The sequence below is a fragment of the Papaver somniferum genome, chromosome 10 (genome assembly GCF_003573695.1).
Source record: "Papaver somniferum cultivar HN1 chromosome 10, ASM357369v1, whole genome shotgun sequence".
NCBI classification, from domain to species: domain Eukaryota; kingdom Viridiplantae; phylum Streptophyta; class Magnoliopsida; order Ranunculales; family Papaveraceae; genus Papaver; species Papaver somniferum.
In genome coordinates, this window is record NC_039367.1 from 90245733 (window position 1) to 90263048 (window position 17316).

At 35.3% G+C, this 17316-nt stretch overlaps 2 protein-coding genes across 19 annotated transcripts; both read right to left on the bottom strand.

Annotated features, from left to right (window-relative positions):
- Positions 1-6061: 6061 nt before the first annotated feature.
- LOC113317569 (flocculation protein FLO11-like) lies at positions 6062-10028 on the bottom strand. Of its 18 annotated transcripts, XR_003343659.1 has the most exons (8): positions 8610-10028; positions 8459-8512; positions 7989-8076; positions 7707-7780; positions 7330-7525; positions 7059-7134; positions 6484-6877; positions 6062-6355 (listed from the first exon to the last, which is right to left on the bottom strand). XR_003343659.1 is itself a non-coding variant. In XM_026565730.1 (6 exons), the coding sequence occupies exons 2-5, from the start codon at positions 8663-8665 to the stop codon at positions 6556-6558; spliced, it is 636 nt and encodes a 211-aa protein (XP_026421515.1). In that variant the 5' UTR covers positions 8666-9026; positions 9308-10028; the 3' UTR covers positions 6062-6355; positions 6484-6555. The 18 variants fall into 18 exon arrangements, 3 of the variants coding, with proteins under 3 accessions (XP_026421515.1, XP_026421517.1, XP_026421514.1); XR_003343663.1 differs by lacking the exon at positions 7989-8076 and having other exon boundaries at positions 8730-10028; XR_003343662.1 differs by having other exon boundaries at positions 7707-8076; positions 8730-10028.
- Positions 10029-10786: 758 nt separating this feature from the next.
- On the bottom strand, positions 10787-11786 carry LOC113315909 (L10-interacting MYB domain-containing protein-like). Its single transcript, XM_026564153.1, has 2 exons — positions 11457-11786; positions 10787-11368 (listed from the first exon to the last, which is right to left on the bottom strand). Exons 1-2 carry the CDS (start codon positions 11784-11786, stop codon positions 10787-10789), a joined length of 912 nt encoding a protein of 303 aa, XP_026419938.1.
- Between the last annotated feature and the right edge of the window lie 5530 nt (positions 11787-17316).

A 17316-nucleotide genomic window follows, 5' to 3' on the forward strand; every position in this document is an offset into this window, starting at 1 on the left:
TCTTCCAAATTGTTTGTTTAATATACAAATTTTGATATCCTAGTTTTTGTTTCTGTCTTGATAATTAGAAAATTTTAGTGGGAAATATCTCAATTTTTTGGTACAATTTTGCTTAAAAAAACACAATTTAGGCAAGTAAAGTTGGACGGAGGGAGTATACCTCAAGCTAAAACTTTTCCTACCTATATGTCCTTTCTCCGAAAGTGATGGTCTATGGACTGAATCGAGACAATACAACTAATCGGTTCACACTTCGTGTGATCGTCTATGGATGCGAGATCGAGACAATACAACAACGAAGTATGTTACTTGATAAAAGGTTCAGACTTAACCAAACACAATAGGATTCACTTATCAAGTAAATAGGAATTAACGTTTGTGTAATTTACTTTAATTATAATAAAATAATTATAATGCGGAAATATAAAGTAAATGACACAGCAAGATTTTGTTAACGAGGAAACCGCAAATGCAGAAAAACCCTGGGACCTTGTCCAGAATTGAATACTCTCATGATTAAGCCGCTATACAAAATTACACCTAACTTCGTATAGTTGAGACCAAGCAACTAAACCTATAGTTCACCTAGTTTCGTCTGTATTCCCACGCCTCCGACCTTAGTCACGTACTTGGAACAATTCCTTTGGTTCGTATTCCAAATAGTAAAGGAACAACAAATCTTTTTGGTATGAACTCTATTCAACCAAGTGATATGAGTCGGACAAAGGCTCTTCTATTTATCTCAACATAAACTCCTTCGTCGGGTTCTTAGATCTATCTTATGTTCAATTACCGAATTAATCGTTTAAGATTAAGCCAACAACACTATTAGTCCAAAGAATTGTGTTGATGCCGATCCACTCAATTAATCAATCCAATCTATCACAAGGATAAACCGATTATTAATTGGATCCTCTTTTACCAAAATAAGTATTGTGCACACCAAAGTTTATGAACCCACAAATCAGAAATCTTCAATATCTTCTTCGTCTTCAAATCTTCTTAGATCTTCAATAATAACCTGCACACAATCACTTGAATCTCTTGTGATCAATCACGCACAGAACGGAGTCTGTTAACAATGGATTATCACAAGATCGTCTTTAGAACTAACAACAGTCTAAAGATACCTGTCGTAACTCTGAACTAGGTTGAGTGAATCTTATATCAGAAGAAAAGATTCTCAAGCATAAACAAACTAGGTGCAATCAAAGTTCAACCACCGTTAGTCAATGAAATCAATGAAAACAAAAGATAAACTGCAATTATCTAGTTTCCCACCAACGGTACACGCCAGAGCTTCTCAATACCAAAGAAGACTTTAAACTGAGCGGCCGTAAGAGATTTCGCCTAATTAGGTTACTCTCCTCTCCGAATAGGCGGCTACACCAGTAACAACACAACAAAGAGGAAGTTTGTTGTTACGAAGGATTAGTTTGCTAGAAAGGCAAACTTCAAGTATTTATAGACAAGGAAGTTTGGACACCAAGGAATTTCCAAAACCGAAAATATTCTCAAGATATTCATTAAAGCACAAATTCGGTTTTCATAATTCCTGGAAATGCTCTGTCCAAAAATAATGATCGAAATCTCTCGGAAAATCTTTAATTAGTAAATGCACATTACTAATTCTTATTTCCCTATAAAATGAAGTTAAATACCTTAATTAAAAGATTCTTAACTTATTTGTATTTCGGTCCTGGGATTCTCTTCCCTTAGCTATTAAGGAATAACTTTGAACAATTAAATAATAAACATTCATAGCACGTGTTCAAAGTATGTCGACATCCTTACTTTATAAGTTCTCTTTCACACTTACAACCTTGAAACCGATTTGCCACACTTCCAAACAATCATCTGACTTTCAAGAACTATGTGATTGATCAAATAACATTGAATCACAATCATGGGTTTATCGGTTCTACCAAAACAAGTTTCGGTTCTACCTTCCATGTGAGTATTGTGCATAGTCACACTAGCTTTTCAAAATTCGGTTGACTAGGTACTAGGATCGGTTCCCCACATATATATGGTGTCTAACTTATATGTGTTGCACATGTCCATAGGATCGGTTCCCCTTTGCCTAAAAACGTGTTGCACGTGTTCATAGGATCGGTTCCCCTTTCTGCTATAAACCTTGTTGCACCTCATACAAGGATCGGTTCCCCTTTGTGATGTACTGCACCTCTTACTAGGATCGGTTCCCCTTTCCCATATTTGGTCAGACATAAAATCACAAACCCGATCATACCATCTCAGGTGATTACTTAAGATCGGTTTCACTAATAAAAGTCATACCAATACGTAAGTCAGGCCTTTGTGAATAGTTCTACCAAGAACATAACAAGTCGTGAAAGGTTATACTCAATCACACATATTGGTTGTTCATAAGATGTGCAATGAATAACAAAACCAATAACGCCTGGAAATTTCCTTTTCGGTTCACAAACAAGTTTATGAACTTACTTCCTTAGAACACATGTAAAACATTATTCCCTAGGATGAAATCCTCGCCTCATACCCATACATAATCACAATAGCATTCAAATGATTATGGCGATGTCTTATCTACAAAGTTTAATGGTTAAGCAATAAACCTCGTATTGTATTCCTTAATACTATGTCTATCTAGAGTTCAAATATGCTTCGCAGTTTTTGTTTTCAATATGCACGACTTGAAAGATATGTTAGGGAATGAAACAGTTCAAGTCAAATATCACTAACCTCAAGTGGAAGGATGATTGTTGTCGTTGTATCTCCTTGCTTCTTCACATCTTCAAGAATTCGCAATACTTGTAATGTCTCATATCCTAATACTTTCAAGCTAACCTATACGAAGTTGACTCTAGTACATAATCCAGCGACTCTTAACATGAGTTATGATTCACTAAAATATGACAAACAAAACTTGAAACACCAACGCTTGGTGGGTTCAACCGAGCAATGCTCTAACAATCTCCCCCTTTTTCAATTTTAGTGATAAAACTCTTACATCATATGGATAAACAAATTACAAGAATTCATTACACATAAGCTTGATTCCCGATTCAACATCACAGTAAACTGCTTACATTCAATCCTTGAAAATGTCGTTGTTGACATTATAATAACAAAGAAAATACCCCCCCTAAGGAAGATAGGTAGATATTCAATATGCACGTCTTTGTTATACCACTTCATATGACATGTTACTCCCCCTTAGTCTGTGCTTTCACTCTTTCATTTAGATAAAACGTTTAAGCACCAATGTTCTTTTCCTTAGCGATACCAATCAATATAAAATCAATGCCAGTATCACTTGTTTACTCCATATATTTCACCCCATTTTTGTCACAAAATGACAAAGAAACGAAAAAATAAAGGACAACACGAAAACAATCTTACAAATCTCAAAATAGACTTGCAACCTGTAGAGTTAGGCACGAGGGTTCCACACATCATGTTCTGATAACCAATATCAAAAACCGAAACTACAAGTAGTTTTATTTTGGTATGTTACCAAGGAAATTATTGTCCGAAACAATTTTTTCCAATTTAGTTTAGCAAAACAAAAATCAACTAAGCACCTTAGTCCCTTTGCTAAAGCGATTGTTCAAAAACAACCGCTTGATTCGATAAGACCAAAATAAAGTTAACTCTATTTTTCTCATCAGGTTCTAATTATCCATAAACTTGGACCTTTAAATTTTAAATAAGGCAAGTTCTAGGTTAGTTAACTAGTATTTCTTGTTAAGGAATTCGATTAGACTTGAGTAACTGAAACCTCACTTCGATAAGTCTAACTAAGATTAGAATTAACTTAGTTTCTCTTATCCGGAATTGAATTGGACTAAACAACTCATCCCGTAATCCTTTTATTTCGTTAAGACATAAATAATTCATACAAACCAATCATAAATCAACTTGCATAATTATTCACCTCAACCGGAAGCAATTGAAACAATATGAGCATTAAAACACCGCAATTGCACCAAAATTTTGTAAGCCTAAACAGTTGATACCACACAATAAACCAAGATAACAATAGTTTTTCTTAACCAGAACCAATTGAATCACACACATCCACACACATATCATGGAATAAACATCAATTGAACCGAAATTTTGTTAAGAAAAAGCAATAAATATATATGATATAAACTCAGGCTTTTCTTAAACAGGGAAACAATTAACTAACAAGATTGTTACCTCAAATTTCGCATCCACTTCTCCAATATGATTGCGTCTTCGTCCAGGGAGAATTGATATCGAAATATCATCATGTTGTCATCCTTATGCAAAAAACAAAAGAATAACAACAACCAACCTTTACCAGAGAAAGGTTGAAAATCGGTTTTAACAATTGCAAGCAAAAGTTGAAAACCGTCGAAATACATATGCTTTTATGCTAAACCAAAACCGATTCAACATATTGTGATTCACATATTGTTTATACCAGAACCCCTCATGATTCTTTGATAAATCCTACCAACATGGGCTATAACTTAATCCTGCTAAATCAAAAAGTCACCCAAACCACAAGGGTTCTGTTAGATCACTGCTCGGTCAAACTCGCATGTGTTGCTATCTCAAGTATGTTTGTCAATGTTAGTGATCAAAACTATAAGTCTTGATTTCTAGTCTCTTATAGCTAAGTCTCGGACTAGGATAGTAAGTGTAGTTGAGTTCAAGGACTTCATGGAGATTCATCATACAAGTAGAAGATCTACTCAAGGAACCGGTGGAACTTCTCGACAAAAAGGTATGTGGAGACTTGAACTTATCTGTCACTCAAAAGTCTATCTATTCTATCTCCTACTCCTTGAGACAAAAGTCGTATGCTATATATAGACTAGATCATACACATTTAGTATTTCGAGCCGAGTATACCTCGCCTATCTATATCTCGAAATATGTGTTGGTAAGCTTTTCGCTTCGACCAAGTTTATCTTTACCTAGTGACGAAAGTCATGAATGTTTCAATCACTTTGAAAATTGCTTTGACGAGAAATAGTGTAACAACTATATAACGTCCTCTAAGAATGTTTCAATGATTGGAATGAGAGTTTAGATTACGTAACCAATGAATTCCTTGAACCGAAGTTTTCGAACTTTGTTGATCAAGAGAACTGGAAGTATGGCAAGTGCCAAGTCTGCGAACTCAGTCCGCGAACTGCCGAAGTTCTCAAACCAGAGAATTTCTGCTGGAGTTGACAAACTACTTGCGTGAGCCAAGTCCGCGAACCCAGTCCGCGAACCGGCGTAGTTCTCAAAAACGAGAATTTTTGCTGGAGTTTGTAAACTCTATCCGGTGTCTTGCGTCCGCGAACCTAGTCTGCGAACTTGAGAAGGTTATATATCTAAAGATGATTTCTGAACTTAATCTTAAAAGTCTAAGGAATGCATTTGCAAACCGTGGCTATTAAAGTTCATGAACCGATTCGAGTGAATCAAATCATCTTTGTTTCAATTATGTCTTGTGTAGTTACATAAGATTTCCTTGCAATTGAACAACTCTCTTAACTAGTTCATTTGAGACAATTGAACTAGTTATGGTGAAGAAGAACATGGTTGGTATGAATCATTATATGGTTAACCTCTTTGGGTAGACTATTGTTGAACCAACAATGTACACGTTTGGGTGCGGTTGACAAACACTACGCCAAATCCAGGCTTTTGTCACAGGGTATTTCTGTTATTTTTTAAATTTGTAACACATATACGCCGTTACAGAAATGCCGTGAAAATTGTTATCGTTTTTGTAACAGTTTTACTGTAAAAAAAATTGATTACAGTCACACTTAATAACCATTACACAATTAAACAACAACGATTGACCTAATTTAAGGTGGCAACATGTGTCTAATTTGTCACAATAATTCCAACAGTTTTAGGTCTGCGTGAATTTCGCAACGATTCAGTAGAGGACACGTTTCCCTTTTTGTGACGGCTACAGTAACAACCTATAACTGTTACCTATTGCTTGTAATAAATATTTGTATGACACGTGTCTCAGTAGCCACAGTTACTGTAACGCTTAAAAGTGTACTCTTGTTTGCAACAATCACTAAGATGCCACGTGTCACAAAACTCAAACTTTATGTAACGTTTATATTTGTTAAATCAATGTTTGCAACAATTCTAAAGAAAACACGTGTCTTTATTTAGTCACAGTTTTCAAAAATTGATCCAGTTATTTCGTGATAATCTTAGTTGCATTAAAATAAAAAAAAATGGTGACCGGAACCTCGTCGGAGTTCTGGGCTACAGGCCACAGCTGTCATCTTATTATCGTTTCCCAGCAAAGAAATATCTTCATTGTATGCCCCCAAGAAACCAATTTTGCATTTTCGGTGCTTGAACACCAACGGCCAACCTGTGACGGATACAAGAAATAAAAATCAGCTAGCTTCAATGAATGCAGATTCACTAATTCAGAAATGAAGAAAGAGAGATCAGATGGTGCATGTTAAAGTCTAGAGTAAATTTGAGTTTGAATAATACCCGACTGGTGAAGACAGTTGTGAACGGCTCGAGCCATGCTTGATTGGTGAAGGCTATCGTGAATACCTTGAGTCATCCCTTGGCTGGTGATGGCGAGGTCGAATTCCTAGAATCATGGTTGGCTGGTGAAGGCGAGGGCGAATTCACAGAGTCATGCCTGATTAGTGAAGGTGATAGAATACGTTGAACTGCACCTGGCTGGTGAAGGTGAGAGGGTGAACTGTGCCTGGCTGGTGAAGGTGATCTTGAATACTTTGAACTGTGGGTGGCCGGTGAAGCTGATCTTGAATACCTTGAACTGCGCCTGGGCGGCAAAGGTGATCTAGAATGTTCCTTCGCTTCAGTAGCATCTTCCGCGCCATGAAACTTCACAAATCCAAAGCCATGTGGCTCACTATAAACCTCCATCCAAACAGCTCTTATCAGTATCTATTGTAAATTATAGTTAAACAGCAGATATACACTCATAAACTCCCTTCAAAACAGTAGGATATCATTCAAAAAAGTAAGTTGAAATGCCTACATTATTAATTCACACAAATAATAGTTACATCTCTATTTGTAACTGCACTCACTTGCTTGAAGCTCGTAAAATTCATATCAGGGAAGTTGGGAAAATACATTGGATGTTCAAGTTTGTCACTATACTTCCTGAAAGGAAAAAAGAAAAAAAAAACTTAACTATACAAGTTATCTGACAGAATATATCAACTTCCGACCGCTTCCTAAACCCTCTGCTATTAGCCGCTAAAAGAGGTGGTGGAACCTTTTTATTTCCTTTGTACTACCATTGAATCATTACTTCAACTAAGATAAGAGTAAGTACAAACCAAATCATCTTCATACCTTATTATAAAAATCAGAAAAACTTGCAGGCGGAGCTGTGCCAACAGATGGTTTAGGTCCAGAATAGGGTGGTGAACTTTGCTTGAAACTGCTAGAAGGACTGGGACTGGGTTTAGTACAGGAGGAATTTGCCGCTGCTGCACTATAAAGTGGTGGAGGAAGAGGAACCCTCTCTACTGATTTGTTGTTTCGAGAACTGCTTGAACAAAAAAATAAAGGACCGGGTGCCAGTTAGATTATGTTCAAACAGCCACAGCCAAAATACTCGCAATGGCCTGAAGAAAAAAACTGTAGAAACACAAACAAAGTAACGATCATGATTAAGCCTTGCCAGTAAAGCGTAACCGCGAAGCACACAGATTAGTCCAAGCAAATACCTGGAAATTATAGAAAGCACGAGCAGGGATGTTATCATAAAATTCTTTCATCGTCTCATAACTTAAGCTCTTCCCTATAAAATATATAGCACTTAGAACGGAAGTCCTTGCTTCATATCAATTAAGCACAGGAACAATAAACCAAAATTCAAATGCGCTAAAAGTTACTCATACAAATAATTCATATCGATTAAACATATATGCCAAAAGATAGTCCTGTTTACAGGATAGGGTGCCACATTCTGTTGATCAGATGTTAATAAATTGACCACAAGTAGCTACCTTCAAAGGCCGCTCTGCTTAACAAAGTAAGTTAGTCTTTTGGGCATGAAATAGCAAAGTCGAAATCATGGATCATGCAAGCAGCTAGCTGTGGGTACACATAAATACACAAAACAATAAGACCATGAATTTATATCCTGAATTCCTACATCATTCTAGAAAACAATAAGCATTAAACACAAAGATCTACACTCATAAGACAGCATTATAAATTCTGCTGTTTCACTTAGAATCCTCAAGATCTCCAATACAATTATCCTGAACAACAATTTATAAACCCAACATCAGAATCATTTAGAAACCCATAAAATTATATAAAAACTTCCAAACCATCACCGTACATAATATAAATAAAAACCCTGAAACTTAAAAAAAATCTGGATCTAATTGCTTCATTAACACAAGAGTAAAACAAATTGACTTCTATAACTTTGTTAACAAAAAATTGAAAGATGAGGGAGAAGTTATACCTGAGATGCTTCAACAAATGGTAGTGAAGATGTTGAATCTTCTTCAACTGATTGCTACAAAAAAAAATGATACTTAAGACCCTATCGAAAAGATCAAACCCTACCTTAAACATTGAAAATAGAGAAAATACATTACAAACCCCAACTTTACCTAAACATAGGAAAATAGAAACACGATGAAGCATATGCTACTTGGACAAACATCATCCTACTGATTGTGTTCTTAAACCTGTATAGTGAAACCAAAGCGAATTTTGAAGTTTTTAATTACCTCTTGTCTGCCATCCATCCCTGCAGCTACAGTTTCTCCATTACAAATACACATCACAAAACACCTTCTCAACAAATTTCTTTCGGAAGCAAAACAAACTAAAAAATATCATAAATCCATGTCATCTTCCATTTTCTTATCAATTGTCTCAGACCCATGTGCAACCACAGTAAAACCCATATCATTGATCATTACTGATTCCTTAACATTCCCAGCTGCAGCTTCAAGAATATGGCATCATATTCAAACCCCTCCATTGATTTTTTGTCAATAACAACCATCAGCAGAACCCATCTTCTATTATTAAAAATTAAAAAATTTTAATAATCCCTCATATTCAAACCCCTCCATGAAAGAAAGAAAATTAAAAATCCATTAAACACAAATTAGAGTGATAAAACTTGATTTGAAAGAAAACCCAATTCATATCAGAGTATCAATTATTCAATTTCAACACAATTATTCATATCTAAAACCCCCAATAAAATCCCCAAATTTATGAAACCCTAAGTTTTCAATTTTGCTAAAATTCATGAAAAAACTGAAATTTAAGTAGGAAATATAAGAATGATCCACACCTAATTCAGTAATAATCACTAATTTCTCCAGGTACTGATTAATTTTGAACTGAACCGTATTAAAAAAAAAATCGCATGGTGTAAATTCTTATGATTTTCTTCTGGAAATGTCTTTTTTACTCTTTCTGGCCAATACTGATGTATTTGGCTGAATCACTATTGCTGCTCGAAAGTAGATGAAGGTAAACGGGTGACGGGAAAGAAATTGGTGTCAAGGTTGAAGAGAAAAGAGAAGGAAAAAATAGCAGTTATGGGTTTCTCTATAGGGTTTCAGTCTCTGCTCTTGTTTAGAAAATCAAACCAAACGTATTTTCCATGAAATCAAAAGAAACCCTAACAAAACCCCCAAATCAAAACTCTAATTTCAATCCAAATCTTAAGAGAACTTGAGATTTACTGGGTTCCATTAAAATAAATTTCCAATGAAATTAGAGTATTGATTTATCGGTATATGGATTACGGTTTTGTTTCTCTGATTTGGAGGAGGGAGATGAAGAAGATGGAGAAAAGAGCAGCGTTCTGGTAAGGTTGAAGCTATGGGGTTATTTCCTCCTCCTCCTTGATTCTGAAAACTCAAGGTTTGGTTATGAAGTAGATCGAGAGTAATAACTCTACTTCGATTTAGTGTGTTAGGGTTTCAGTAGAAAGAAAAGAAGATGGGGTGAGCGTGTTAGGGTTTCAGTCGAAGGAGGAGAAGATGGGGTGAGGGAGGCGGATAAGGATTAAGATTTAGAGCATGTTTGGTAGCATTTTCAAAAACAGTTTTCTACTGTTTTTAAAACACACCCTTTTTCATTGTTTTCATTTTCTAAAAGCTGTTTGGTATGGCTGTTTTCAAAAACATATTTTTCAAAATTAGTTGTATGTTAAAATTAACAATTCAAAAAGTAGTTATGAGCTTGCACAAATGTTTTACACATAACAACAATTTTACATATTTGTATAAGCTAAAGGCGTTGGTGGTGATGTCGGCGTTGATGATAAATCCACATTATCCCTGCTATGTCATCTCTAACATTATTCATCAGCTCAATATTCGTTGTGCTAACATCAATGTCAATTATTGTGCTTTCTTGACCAGTACTTGGATTTTCTATTCATCCTACACTTGTCCTGATGATGTGCAGTGGCGAATGAAGAATATTTTATTCATAGGTTTAAGCTGGAACAATGGAAAAGTAAAGCTACATACCTGGAACTTTTTGATATGCCAGTTAACAACCAAATATCTTCCAAATACTCCCTTTGGTACAGTCCCTACACAAAGCAAATACATACTGTTATTACAAGCACAATAAATAACAATAAACAAGCAACTTTATATCAACATAAACCCATTACTAATTACTATCAAAAAAATCAAATCACATAAAACCAAGCTCACATTAACATAAATATTGTGTCACAGTGTAACTTCAAGTTCTAAATCACAACACTCAACAACCCTTAACCGAGATCAGATTCTAAAAAAAAAACATATTACAAACTCTTAAGCCACATAATTCTCCTTGATTCTTTCATTTTCTTAAAAATTCTCCTATAGTCAGGGTTTCTGAACTTGTCAATGGCTTTGAGATATACATCATCTTCCACTCCTTCCATGTTGTCCAATATATCCATACAATCTTCAATAGATGATATCTCGGTGCTGGTACAAAGAGGAGATGTTACTTCCTTATCTTTTTTACGTTCAGCCTTCGCTTTTGTTACTTCAGCTTTAGCTTTAAGATTTTCAGTCCATGCTACAAGTGCATCATCAAACCTTGATGATTTAGTCGCCTTTCGCTGAGGGAGATCAATAGGAAGTTTTAAAGCACGTCGCTGTATGTTTGACTTTGTGTGTGATGAAGGGTGACTCGTGTCTCCAGAGCTAGCAGGTTCTACATGTACCCCTTTGCCAATGAACTCTGTTTCCAAGTTTCTTTCGGTGTCTGAGTCAGGAGGAGACCGTGTTGGTGCATTAGACATGCTTCCAGATGTTGTTGTGCTATTAAATATCTCCCCAAGCATATAATAATTGTCTAACCCCTTTTTACGGAAGGATTTTGCACCAGGATATTTCTGCATTTGGGAATGTTACACATGCATTATACTCTTGACCTACATTATGTACAAGTAAATATCTTAGTGTAAACATTTATGAGCATACCTTCAGGTAACGCTTCCAAGCATCATCACTTGCAGTGGCCATGTTTGCAACTGGATCCCAACCCATACCGGTATCACTCACTAACCTTGCAAATTCCCTATGCTTTATACGCAGTCGATTGAATTTAGCTTTCAACTTAGGAATGTTGTATCTCTTACCAAACTTAGCAAAGAGAGCATTATCTATTTCTCCCCATTTCTTCTTCTCCAATGTAGTGGTTTGTAACCCATTTTTGGCTTCATCATGAACCAATTGAACAAAGTAATCCACAATATACTGTGGCCATGTGCGGATATCATCTACGTTATCATCACTTGATAGATAAGCCATATTTTTTTCTACAGAATACATACTGTATAAAACTTAAAGCTCACAGGTATGCAAAATCACAGAACTTAAAGCTCACAGGTATGCAAAATCACAGAATAAAAATTAATAAGGAAATTTCTTGGTTACTCATCAAATACAGTGAGTTTAAGACGGTTAAAATCTGCAAGTGTGCGTGCAGGAGGATTTTACGTGTGTGCTTATTACATAAGGATTTTACATGATGATGCGAGAATGGTCTAGGCTGACGGTTGTAAATCAGTTATGCGCATTATACGCATGGCAGAGCATGGTGATGGATTGGAACGGTTATAAACTAACCTTTGCTTGGAATGTATAATCACCAAGAACAAACTCTAGCATCAATTGGCGTACAACACAAAAGTATGTTAGTTTTAAACTACATTAGCGTTATAAAAACTGTTTACAGACAAATGGATGCCCATAGGCCTATGCCCTTGTTAGCACAAGATATTTGCATTACTCTAGCATTATAAGTTGACTTGAATGATAATAATTTCGATGGCATCATTATGGTATAAGAACCCCTTAGAAAATTGAGAGTTAAGCTTCATTCGAATGAATATGCTTGTACAATCCTACAGAATCATTACATTCTAGAACCCTGAGCATGTAACATAGACTTTTATTTATGGAATATGACTAAAAATATGTCTTACAGAATCATTACATTCTAGATTAGGAGCATTGTAACTGCCCAGATATGCAACAATATGAATCGAATCTGCAGTAACATATAAACAATTAAAAGATGCAGGAATGGTGGTTTCTAATAACCGTATACCAAATCAATCAATACATTTGTTTCAAATCATATACCCATTAGTCCAAAAAGAGATTAGCTAATAATCGTAGAGAAATCGAAAAGAAATCATACATGCAACCCAGAAATTGAAATAGATATTCATACCTAAAAATTGCTGCAAACCCTAGAACTTGATACCAAATCAATCAACCCATCTGCTTCAAATCATACACCCGATTACTACAAAGGGAGATTCACTAATAGCCTAAAAGAAATCGAAACAAAATCATAGCCTCCTCTGGGAAATTCTCCGCTCGTTTCTGAAGGAGAAGAAGGAAAAAATGAAAACGAGGAAAACTCGTTTTAGGTGTTTTCAAAAACAAAAAACGGGTAAAAAACGTTTTTAGAAAAACTGCTACCAAACACGTTTTCCCATCGTTTTCTGTTTTCCCTGTTTTTGAAAAGTGAAAACTGTTTTGGAAAACACTACCAAACAGGCCCTTAGGTTTTTGATTTTAGTTTTCATTTTCTCTCTCTTCTAACAATAAACAGAAACCCATTGTTACAGTGCAGTAGAGCTGGATGACTAGTGTCTTCGACACCCATCTGATTGGTTTCAGAAGATCAAATGGTTAACTTCTTACCACGTGTCACAAACACGTTCATCGAACGGCTCTCCTTGTTTTAAATTAGGTGGTGCAATTTATCACTTATCACTTACCGAACCATGTGACATCATCTTACGAAATTACATTTATTATGACGCATAACACTAAATCCAAAAAATACTGTACAAGAATGAATATGGATCCGGAAAATGAGAAATTAATCTTGAGAAATTGAAAGTTCACCTCCAATTAGATGCAAATTAGAACAATGTATAAGAACGAAAATAAATCGAAAGAATGAGAAATGAATCTCGTAAAATCGGAAGTCGTCTTTTTCCTTGATTTTACGACATCATCTTACCAAATTATTAGAGATAGACTTCAAGTTCCCATTTCAATGAACTAAAGATGTAGAATATCAGAATTTACAAACTCAGGTTGACAGATTGCTAGAGACAGATCCGAGGTTCTAATTCCCAGGTTCAAAGATTACAAGAGTTTGACCTGAGTTTCTCATTCGGATGAACTGAAGATGAAATTTATCAGATTCGAACATCTCAGGTTCAAAGATTAATATAGTTGGACCTGAGTTTCTCATTCGGAGGAACTGAAGATGAAATTTATCAGATTCGAAAATCCCAGGTTCAAAAATTACTATAGTTGAACCTGAGTTTCTCATTCGGGTGAACTGAAGATGAAATTTATCAGATTCGAACATCCCAAGTTCAAATATTACAAGAGTTGGACCTGAATTTCTCGTTCAGAGGAACTGGAGATGAAATTTATCAGATTTGAACATCCCAGGTTCAAAGATTACAAGAGTTGGACCTGAGTTTCTCTTTCGGAGGAACTGAAGATGAAATTTATGAGATTTTAACATCCCAGGTTCAAAGATTACTACAGTTGGACCTGAGTTTCGCATTCGGGTGAACTGAAGATGAAATTTATCAGATTCGAACATCCCAGGTTCAATGATTACAAGAGTTGGACATGAGTTTCTCACGGAGGAACTGAAGATGAAATTAATCAGATTCGAACATCCCAGATTCAAAGATTACAATAGTTAGACCTGAGTTTCTCGTTCGCATGAACTGAAGATGAAATATATTAGAATTGAACATCACAGGTTCAAAGATTACTAGAGTTAGACCTGAGTTTCTTGTTCGTATGAACTGGAGACGAAATATATTGGAATCGAACATCACAGGTTCAAAGATTACTAGAGTTAGACGTGAGTTTCTCGTTCGGATGAACTGAAGACAAAATATATCAAAATTGAACATCACATGTTCAAATATTACTTCACATGTTCAAATATTACTAAAGTTAGACCTGAGTTTCTCGTTCGGATGAGCTAAGGACGAAATATATCAGAATTGAACATCACAGGTTCAAAGATTACCAGAGTTAGACCTGAGTTTTTCATTCGGATGAACTTGAGACGAAATATATCAGAATTGAACATCACATGTTCAAAGATTACTAGAGTTAGACCTGAGTTTCTCCTTCGGATGAACTAGAGACGAAATATATCAGATTCGGACATCACAGGTTTAAAGTTTGCTAGAGTTAGACTTGAGTTTCTCGTTCGGATGAACTGGATACGAAATATATCAGATTCGAACATCACAGGTTCAAAGATTACTAGAGTTAGACCTGAGTTTCCCGTTCGGATGAGTTGAAGACGAATGTATCAGATTCAAACATCACAGGTTCAAAGATTGCTAGAGTTAGACCTGAGTTTCTCGTTCGGATGAACTGAAGACGAAATATATCATATTACTAGAGTTAGACCTGAGTTTCTCGTTCAGATGAACAGAAGACGAAATATATCAGATTGGGAAATCACAGGTTCAAAGATTGCTAGAGTTAGACCTGAGTTTCTCGTTCGGATGAACTGAAGACGAAATATATCAGATTACTAGAGTTAGACCTGAGTTTCTCGTTCGGATGAACTGGAGACAAAATATATCAGAATTGAACATCACAGGTTCAAAGATTGCTAGAGTTAGACCTAAGTTTCTCGTTCAGATGAACTGGAGACGTAATATATCAGAATGGAACATCACAGGTTCAAAGATTACTAGAGTTAGACCTGAATTTCTCGTTCGGATGAACCGGAGACGAAATATATCAGATTCGAACATCACAGGTTCAAAGATTGCTAGAGTTAGACCTGAGTTTCTCGTTCGGATAAACTGAAGGCAAAATATATCAGATTCGAAAGTCACAGGTTCAAAGATTACTAGAGTAGACCTGAGTTCCCGTTCGGATGAATTGAAGATGCATATATCAGATTCAAACATCACAGGTTCAAAGAATGCTAGAGTTAGACCTGAGTTTCTTGTTCGGATGAACTGAAGACGAAATATATCAGATTGGAAAATCACAGGTTCAAAGATTGCTAGAGTTAGACCTGAGTTTCTCGTTCGGATGAACTGAAGACGAAATATATCAGATTACTAGAGTTAGACCTGAGTTTCTCGTTCAGATGAAATGAAGACGAAATATATCAGATTCGAACATCACGGGTTCAAAGATTACTAGAGTTAGACTTGAGTTTCCCGTTCGGAAGAACTGAAGACGAAATATATCATATTACTAGAGTTAGACCTGAGTTTCTCGTTCGGATGAACTGAAGACGAAATATATCAGACGAAATGATCATATTACCCTTATCGGAAATAAGTAAAGTAAATAGTACGAACAGTGAAATTACCATATTACCCTTACTAGAAATTAATGCAATAAATATCATGGAGATAGTGAAAATGACCATACTACCCTTATCGAAAATAAGTGAAATAAATATTACAGATTGTGAAAATGATCATATTACCATTACTAGAAATAAGTGTAATCACTATCACACAGACAGTGAAAATGACCATATTACCCTTACTAGGAATTAGTGCAATAAATATCATGGAGACAGTTAAAATGACGATACTACCCTTATCGGAAATAAGTACACCAAATATTACAAGTTGTGAAAATGACCATATTACCCTTACTCGAAATAAGTCAATGAATATCACAGAGACAGTGAAAATGACCAAACTACCCTTATAAAAAATAAGTAAAGTAAATATTATAGACTGTGAAAATGACTATTTTACCCTTATTGGAAGTAAATGAAATAAATATTATGGAGACTGTCAAAATGACCAAACTACCCTTATTGGAAATAAGTGCAATAAATATCACACAGACTGTGAAAATGACTATACTACCCTTATTGGAAATTAGTGAAATAAATATTACGGAGACTGTGAAAATGACCAGACTACCCTTATCAAAAATAAGTGAAGTAAATATTACAGACTGTGAAAATGACTATTTTACCCTTACTAGAAATAAGTGCAATAAATATTATGGAGACTGTCAAAATGACCAGACTATTCTTATAGGAAATAAGTAAAGTGAATATTACAGAGAGATGACCATACTACCCTTACTGAAAATAAGTGCATTAAATATTATGAAGACTATGAAAATGACCAGACCACCGTTATCGGATATGAGTAAATTAAATATTACAGTCTGCTAAAATGACCATTTTACCCTTAGGGGAAATAAGTGCAATAAATGTTATGTAGACTGTCAAAATGACCAAACTACCCTTATTGGAAATAAGTGCAATAAATATCACACAGACGGTGAAAATGACCATACTGCCCTTATTGGAAATTAGTGAAATAAATATTATGGAGACTATGAAAATGACCAGACTACGCTTATCAAAAATAAGTAAAGTAAATATTACAGACTGTGAAAATGACTATTTTACCCTTACTGGAAATAAGTGCAATGAATATTATGGAGACTGTCAAAATGACCAGACTAACCTTATCGGAAATAAGTAAAGTCAATATAATAAACAGTGAAAATGACCCTACTACCCTTACTGGAAATAAGTGCAATGAATATTATGGAGATTGTGAAAATGACTAGACCACCCTTTCCGGATATGAGTAAAGTAAATATTACAGTCTGCGAAAATTACCATTTTACCCTTAGGGAAATAAGTGCAATTAATGTTATGGAGACTATGAAAATGACCAGACTACACTTATCGAAAATAAGTAAAGTAAATATCACTGACAGTGAAAATGACCAAATTACCCTTACTAGAAATTAGTGCAATAAATATCATGGT

Bases quoted from the DNA above. Each gene is read 5' to 3' on its own strand.
- LOC113317569 (XM_026565730.1), bottom strand. From the start codon at position 8,665: ATGATGTTTGTCCAAGTAGCATATGCTTCATCGTGTTTCTATTTTCCT. The intron at 8,513-8,609 runs GTAAAGTTGGGG...TTTTTTTTGTAG, and splicing joins TTCTATTTTCCTATGTTTAG to CAATCAGTTGAAGAAGATTC. The intron at 7,526-8,458 runs GTATAACTTCTC...TTGTTCAAGCAG, and splicing joins CATTTGTTGAAGCATCTCAG to TTCTCGAAACAACAAATCAG.
- LOC113315909 (XM_026564153.1), bottom strand. From the start codon at position 11,786: ATGGCTTATCTATCAAGTGATGATAACGTAGATGATATCCGCACATGG. The intron at 11,369-11,456 runs GTATGCTCATAA...TCCCAAATGCAG, and splicing joins CTTGGAAGCGTTACCTGAAG to AAATATCCTGGTGCAAAATC.